At 48.8% G+C, this 7887-nt stretch overlaps 1 protein-coding gene across 2 annotated transcripts; it reads right to left on the bottom strand.

Moving 5' to 3' along the window:
• Positions 1 to 428: 428 nt before the first annotated feature.
• On the bottom strand, positions 429 to 4232 carry LOC542187 (DNA-binding protein EMBP-1). 2 transcript variants are annotated; one of them, XM_035964421.1, is made up of 9 exons: positions 3825 to 4232; positions 3572 to 3691; positions 3366 to 3463; positions 3203 to 3257; positions 3067 to 3115; positions 2676 to 2926; positions 2497 to 2574; positions 1077 to 1202; positions 429 to 923 (listed from the first exon to the last, which is right to left on the bottom strand). In XM_035964421.1, the coding sequence occupies exons 1-9, from the start codon at positions 3990 to 3992 to the stop codon at positions 795 to 797; spliced, it is 1074 nt and encodes a 357-aa protein (XP_035820314.1). In that variant the 5' UTR covers positions 3993 to 4232; the 3' UTR covers positions 429 to 794. The 2 variants fall into 2 exon arrangements, with proteins under 2 accessions (XP_035820314.1, XP_008665645.2); XM_008667423.4 differs by having other exon boundaries at positions 3203 to 3254; positions 3825 to 4231.
• Positions 4233 to 7887: the final 3655 nt, after the last annotated feature.

Here is a 7887-nt window from a genome sequence, read left to right as displayed (position 1 = left end):
TTCCAACAACACTCTTATGCAACCAACATAAGTAGCGATGATCTGCAAAGATGACATTCAACAATTTCTGAGACGACGACGCATTCGCGTGTTATGGAAGGCTAGGCTAGGCCCGAGTTCTTTTTTCCCCCCTTTCTAGTTGTTTTATTTCTGTTGTTTCCTTTCTACTAGTTGTTTTCTTTCTGTTGTTTTGTTTCTCTACCGTTTGCTGTTTTCGGAGATAGTCTCTTGGCTTGGGGCGGTGGGTTGAGTTTCCAGTGGTCATCGCCAGTCCGCCACTAGGGCCACAGACCGCAGTGGGTGGGACTTTTGTCCCTCAGTCTTCTTTCTGGAAAAAAATGCGCATCTGGTGTGTGTATCAGAAAGAAAATAAATTTACTTGAGCCCCAAAAGAAGTCATGATAGCCAGTCATCAGTTCTGGGAGCCGAAAATATAACTGATATGGTACCTTTATTGCTACCAAATGAACTAGTTTCTGTCAATCGTTTTCAACCATTGCTGTACAGGCAGGCACAAGCCCACAACTGGTAGTCTGATAATTACAAAGCAGTTCGTTCGCCCACATCTCGCATACACATCATACATGGCTAATATACACAGGCCGTAGACTCTGTTGGTATCAGATTGCTTGTGAGCAGGTAAAGAGAAGGCACAGATGATGTTCCAAGGAGAACAACAAGGACTGATGACGATGGGCGATGGTGCAGCTAAATATTAACCACCTCATCTCATCTTTCTGCCTCACCTAGAGGTAAAAAGCCTAGCTCACGGATGCCACACTCCAAAACTACCACTACCCATTGCTACCAGTGTTGTTTTTATTACCATGCTGGTCACTGCTTCTATGATGCGCCTTCGTTGTGTCAATCTGGATGCTCAGAGTCGTCACAACGCTAGGCGCCTCGGACTGCTCCAGTTCACCCTGCACAGACAGAAAACGGGGAGCACAGATCTACCATGTAAGAACTCTGAAGCGTTAAACCCGTCTATATATAGACGAGTTATTGCTCGTGTCAGATTACGTAAAAAACATGTTAAGAGGGGGGGGGGGGGGGGGGGGGGGGGGCAAGTTTACAATTAGCTGTGAATTCTCTGCTTCCATGTCTTCACAGGCCTTCTTAAGCTCGTCGAGTTCTGATCTGAGCGTGCCGTTGACGACGGTCAGGTCAGTTACCTTCTGCGCTAGTTCCTCACATTCTTGCTGGGTAGTATAACGAAGACATGAAACAGATCAGTACATATTCTCCCTAAAACAAGCAGTGCGATGTGCATTCTTCAGCTTATTCGGTTCTAGTATTGTACCAACAAAAAAGAGGTGCCTTCAAGTAGCAGACAAAAAAAAATATATCATTAATACGACAAATTCTTTCGTTGTTGTCCGAGAAAATTGCATTTTCCTGACAGCCTAAGTGCCAAACCAGATATGTTTACCTGAATTCAGATTGATAAATTCCCACAAATATTAATGCTAGAAGAGCAGGGCAGATCATAGGCACACTCCACTTCCCAAAGAACTAGTAGCATTACAAAGTATCGGCAAATCCAAATTGACCGAGTCTATCCAACTCGCCCAAGGCCTGTTGGACATTTTCCTACATTTGTCTAATGATATGGTAGTTGCAAGGGATTATTTGAGGTTCTTCCCAGATGATCAGACCAGTCACACCATTTTCGGCGTAGCCAAGTTGAGAGTTGCTATTTTTCAAGTTTTCCTTGTACTGCCACTCATAGTTAAAGCACTCAACTGGGCAAAAAGGAAAACAGACCGTTAGAATAGAACTGTTAACACCCTTTTCGGGCGCCAAACACTCAACAACAATCGGCGTCGGTGCTCTCTGCACAGGCGCGGAAGGTCCGCGGCCAGGGGCCGGACGGTCCGTGACCTGGCGCAGGGCTAGGGTTCCCTGCCTGACGACCGGACGGTCCGCGCCCTGGGGCCGGACGGTCCGCGCGTGCGCAGGGGCGGCGAAAGGTCGCCGGCGGCGCCTGGATCTCGCTCCCGGGAGGGACCCCGTCGGGGAGGAGAGATCCTAGGGGTTGTCTAGGCTCGGCAGGCCGACCTAGACTCCTCTAATCGATGTAGAGTCGAAGAGAAGCGGAGAATTTGAGGATTGGAATACTAAACTAGGGCTAAACTAGAACTAGACTAAAACTACTACTTATGCATAAGGTCAAAACGAGTAATAGACTTGATTTGATCGATTGTTGGGGGGTTCAATCGGCCGTAGCCCTTCATCTATATAAAGGGGAGGTCTGGATCCGCTTCGAACTGATTTCCGAGTCAATCCCACGGTTTTAGGTAACAAATCCCGCGAGAAACTAGGAACCCTAACTGACTCTGCGCACGCGCGGACCGTCCGCGCCACCACCGTCAGATGTCTTCCCTACAACAGGGCCGGACCGTCCGCGCGGCTCCTTTTGACTTCCAACCAGAACAAATTCGAATCTCCCCTACAACATTCGTTGTACAGTCAGATGTCTTTATTAGACAGTACCTGCTTGCGTAGCCTTGATCTCCTAGCTGACTCTCTGTTAGATTGCTTTCTTCTCTCCCTTTTCAGTTCTCGCTCATCCTGCCAGAAGACAGCATGTTATCTGAGTTGGAGATGCAATGCAAATGCTATTTGTTAGCGACAATTGCCACTATATACTCCCTTATGTAAGATAGCCATACCATCATCGACAAAGTGCTGCCATGATGGGAATGCGTCGCAGCATTTATTTCACCCTGTCCAGAGGTCTCTGCTTTAACTGGAGAATCAGTCCAAAGGTCCATCCCAATGTTCAAGTTCGGCCTGACAATGACATTGGAGGTTCCAGCTATCTCAGGTGTCGAAACCGAGAGTTCTGTTGCGGGCCTCTTTTTTGCTGTGACTCGTGACTCAGCTGCAGCATGTTGAGCTGTCGCAGCCTGCGATGGCTCACCTGAAAAGTGCCAACCGTCAGGCTGCAACGCCACCAGATCCAGGCATACTATATACCCATCAAAATTCACAACAGGAAAGCTACCGCATTGCATGTATCTTATATAAGCAAAGCAACCATTATGGATTATGATAGCCAACCTTGTACATTGGCGCCGCTGGACTTTCTCCTCCTTACAGAAGGTAATACCTAGATAAAACTCACAATCAAATCAACCAAGACGGCCTGGGTAGCACTAGGGTTTGCTGCAGTTAGGTGTAATGACCAACAAGGCACCTTATGATGGGTAGCATCTCTTTTATCTGATGAGCCCTCGCTCCCACCGGCACTGCTTTGTGTTTGTGCACCGCACATAATTTCAATATCAGCTCAATAAACCAACCGAGGAGGTGAGAAACTGGCAGTGCAGTGCACATGGATGCGGCAAATGAAATAGCACCTTCCGGAAGTGCAACCGCCAGAGAGGGCGCCAGAGCTCTTCCTCTTGATCTTCGCTTCCGCCACCGCCACCGGCTCGGGAGTCGGGTAGGGCACACTCTGCATAGAACCAAACCCAGCAAGGAATTTCACATTTCAGCTGCAGCACTAGGAACCGAGAACTGCACTGAAAACAAAATGGTCGAGGCAGGAGTGTCCAGCGTTCACCGTGGCCATTGACGCGTGCGTCGCGTAGTACGCGGGGTGGAATGACACGGGGAACGGCACTGGCGTCCCGCACGGCGCCCCCGCGGCGGCCGCGGCCGCCGCCGCCGCCATCAGGTGCTGCTGCATCCCACCGCCACAGTGAACCAAAAACCCTAATCAAATCCAAATCCTGCACCACCTCCCAAACGCGAGCACGCACGACGCGGACGAATAGAAAAAGACGATGCACCGTCGGTCGGTCGGTCGCGTGTACCTGCGCGGCGTGCCAGGCGTAAGGCTGCCCACCGGCGGCGTAGTAGGCCTGCATCGAGGCGGCCCACTCCACGTGCGCCTGCGGCGGCGCCGTCCCAGCGCACGCGTCGGCGTGAGGCGCGCGCGGGCGCTCGTCGCCGCCCGACGTCGTGGAGGCGGACGACGCCATGGATGACCGCGCCGCACGTGTCGTGACCTGTATCTGTATGTACTACTACTGTGCTGCTCCCCAGCAGGTGGTGAGGGCAAGGCCAGCAGGGGGGGAGAGGAGCGAGGCAGCGCGCGCGCGGGCACGACGGAAGAAAAGTGCACAACACGCACCTGGCCCCAAGCTGCCACGCGAGCCGGAGGCACTGCAGCAGGACACAGACAGATAGAGACAGGGACGGCGCGCGGGTGCGGGTGCGGGTGCGGGTGCGGCGGGGGCAAGGGTCTCACCATCTAGAGTTCTGGTCGCTTCGGGCAGGCGGGGAGGTGGCGGCGCGGCGCTTGGTCCCGGGTGCTGGCCAGAGGGACGGCACGTGGACCGGGGCGCGGGGAACGGCCCAGGTGTCCGTGTAGGTGGCGCGTTGGGCGGGCGAGGAGGAGGAGAGTACGGGTGCGCGAGGGGGAGGATTTTTTTTTTCTAAAAGAAATAGTTTTTCATTTAATGTTTTAATAATAATCGCTTAAAAATTTTAATCATTTTTTGTCGCGTTAGAGCATTTCCAATATATTTAAGTCCTAAAAATAGAAAAAGACCTTAATTCAAAATGTTTATTGACAAAAACATTTGCAGCTACAACGGTTAAATTCTATATTACATTATTGAGAAATAGATTAAGGGCCCGTTTGGCAAAGCTCCAGCTCCTGCTTCTTTAGCTCCAGATCCTGATCCTCGTGAGGAGCTGATCCTCCTGATTCTCCTAGAAAATCAGAATCATTTTTAAAACCGTTTGGCAAGTAAACTGATTCTTGTCTTCTGAGAGTTGGTGGTCTGTGGCGATTGTCTGTTTTACCCTTTGCAGTTCAACTTTGTTACAAACCAATAAGTGGGATGCATATACGGAAAAAAATATGAAACAATAATATATAAAATATTTCCATCATAGTAGTGCATAAAATGGTCTCAAATGTTTAATCCATAAATTGGCTCGTTATGTTTTTGTCCAATGACAATTATGGGTAATTTCGATCAAACTTTAAGGGGAGGTCCATATTTGGTTGGTTGAGGAGCTGTTTTAAGGGAGGGTGGAGCAGGTTTTTTTAGATCCCACCTTTCTTCACAAAAACGGCTCCCGATCTTTCAGCTCCACACGAGAATCAGTTTAAAAAATACCCGTTTGGCACGGCTCCTCCAGATCCTCGCTTAGAATCAGGAGCTGGAGCTGTGCCAAACGGGCCCTAAGTTATTTAAGAAATAAAAAGGTAGAAATACCGTACAAAACGAGGATATGACTTCACTATGTGATAACCTGAAAGGTCGAACCCTATAGTTATTTGTCGGCGCATGTTGTGTAAGCACGGTCTGTGTGCAAACATGCAAGCAGCAATTCTAGACCCTGGGATCTCCATCTTACGGTGGCCTTCAGTTTTGCAGTTATCCCCTCCCACCAAGCTATGACATATTTTGAAAAGACCTCCCGACGAGATTTTAAAAAACGAGACAGACCCATTCTCACGTGCAGGTACTGCCATGTTTCAAGTGACTGGTATGAGTACAACAGCAGCAGTGCTGCAAGTAATGGCGGCGTGACGGCGTATATGTTGTCCATTTAAATGATTTTCACTTTATTTAAAAAAAAGATTATGGCCAGCCAGGCTGGGCCGCTACAAGGCCCAAAAGGCCGAGCAGCCCAACCCAGCCGGCTGGAAGAAAGGCTGGCCGAGCAGCCCTTTCAGGAGCACGTTTCCTAGGGCACGGTAATGCCATGCCGTGAGAGGAAGAGAGGAGGTAGGGAAAAGGAAGTTGGCTTTCCTGGCGGCGGCGGGCTGCAGCCTGGTCTTTCGGCGCTCGCGAATTTCTGGCCGTCAGCTGCGCAACCTCCTCTAGTTCGGCTCCATAACTATGGAGATTTGCTCCCTGCTCAGCACTTCGCCTAAAATCGCTAGCTCTCTATTCCTATTCCTCCTCTCGGTTCCGGTCACGGTTTGGATCGATTCCTTCGATTCTTGGTGTTCTAGTGTTAATCCTGCTGGTGGAAGAAGGTGGAGGTGGCCCTGCTTGTGTGCAGCGCGGTTCTCCTGCGCTCCGTTGTCTCACCAGTGCACCTGTGTGGTGCTCTGTCTGTTCTGATTATTGTCCACCGTGGCCTGGTGCCTGGGCTCCCTGCTGCGCGGTGTTCGTCTTCTCGGGCTGGTGCCGTGGACGTCTCCCTCGGCTCCGGCAGCGGCTCTAGTATCTCTGTCAACCTCCCGCCGTGCAGGCCCGGACGTGGGCGGCAGAATTGATTTTCTGGAGCAGAACCTTGGGTTCGCTGAGCTAGTCTTCCCACGTAGACAATCTACGTGTTGTGAGTTATTCGTTGTCTCACTTTATTTACTGTTTAATTTTGTGCAATCTGCTAGTATTAAATACTTGGGTGTGATTGCACTGTTGTGGGCGGATTTGTGTGCTCGATGATGATAGCGGTGTAGTGAGACAGCGTGACAGTCTGGGTTTTAGTGTATTATCATTTTCAGCATTGATATTATGTGTGCCTAATTAAATTTCTCTTTGTTGAGGCTGTTTACCTGTGTTAAATTCTGTTATTTTATTTATTACACAGCTTCTTACTATTAGTATTTAGATTTGATTATTAGGCTTATTACATCTGATCTAAAACCCTGATTTGGTAAGATAGGGTTGTCACGTTAGTCGATGATCTCTGATCACCTATTAGCGTTGGAGGGCTATTTATTACAGCAACCCGCTATTTTGAGAGCAATACTTTAAGAAAAACAATCATGTTTATTTGTTTAATCTGCCTTCTTCATCTGCAAGCCATGTTTAATTATAAAATGGACCTGAGATGCTATTTTACATGTTTACATGTTCTAGAATTGCTACTGTTCATTGCTGCAATAATTATATATGGCATTTGTCTGAGTTATATGCTTGTTTTATTCGGAATTAGAAGATTTAATTTATTTAAATATGAAGGAAGCATGTCACTTATTTCTCTAATATTACAACAATCCAGAAAACCAATTCGTATTATGGCCTCCAGTTCTGATGTCATTAAGCCTGAAGCGTTCGACGGTGCAAGCTTTAAACGCTGGCAGATTAAGACTCGCATGTGGCTCACTGACCTAAAATTATTTTGGGTAGTGACGTCGGCTGTTCCCCAGGCTGCATCAGATGATTCTGATGATGCAGCGAAGGCCGCCGCACTAGCGGAGAAGGCCAAGTGAGACGAAGCCAATGAGGCATGCTTGTCTCGTCTGCTGAACGTCTTGTCGAACCGCTTATTTGACGTGTACTCTGGTTTTACCTCCGCCAAGGGTCTATGGACTGAACTTGAGAACGAGTTCTCTGAAGTTGACAATGGCAATGAGTCATTCACAACGGAAAACTACCTCAACTATAAAATGGTTGAGGGAAGGTCTGTTATGGAGCAGCTACAGGAGATTCAACTCCTTGTTAGGGACTTGGTCCAATATGGCTGCGTCCTACCAGACAGTTTTCAGGTGAATGCAATACTGGCAAAGCTCCCGCCTTCTTGGCGAGACTTTGTGACTTCACGCCGTCACATGAAGAAGCAAATGACTCTCACTGAGTTGTCAGCTGCGATAAATGTGGAAGAGCGTGCAAGGTCCAGTAACAAGCCATCCCAGCAACTCCAGGCTCACGTTGTTGAGAAGGGTGGAGATAGAAAATTCCAGAAGAAGAAGAAGAACTCCCCACAGAAGAATATGAACCAACCTAAGTCCAAAAAGATGAAGAAGAAAAAGGAGGACTTTATCTGCTACGTTTGTGGTGTCTCCGGGCATACAGCTCGGAGATGCAAACTTAGGAAGGGAAAAGGTCCTCCACCTCAGCGCAAAGAAGGGAACGTGGTGGTTAACTCCACCCCAGGGTATGCACCTCAGGCCTTTATGGCAAG

Source organism: Zea mays, chromosome 1, assembly GCF_902167145.1.
Source record: "Zea mays cultivar B73 chromosome 1, Zm-B73-REFERENCE-NAM-5.0, whole genome shotgun sequence".
In the NCBI taxonomy this organism is placed as follows: domain Eukaryota; kingdom Viridiplantae; phylum Streptophyta; class Magnoliopsida; order Poales; family Poaceae; genus Zea; species Zea mays.
Note: the sequence above shows the minus strand (reverse complement) of the source record. Positions and strands in the feature narration are given on the sequence as shown.

Coding starts and splice junctions, on each gene's coding strand:
- LOC542187 (XM_035964421.1), bottom strand. CDS start 3,992: ATGGCGTCGTCCGCCTCCACGACGTCGGGCGGCGACGAGCGCCCGCGC. Junction 3,116..3,202: donor GAGATGCTACCCATCATAAG/GTGCCTTGTTGG, acceptor AGTTTTATCTAG/GTATTACCTTCTGTAAGGAG. Junction 1,203..2,496: donor GATCAAGGCTACGCAAGCAG/GTACTGTCTAAT, acceptor TATACTACCCAG/CAAGAATGTGAGGAACTAGC.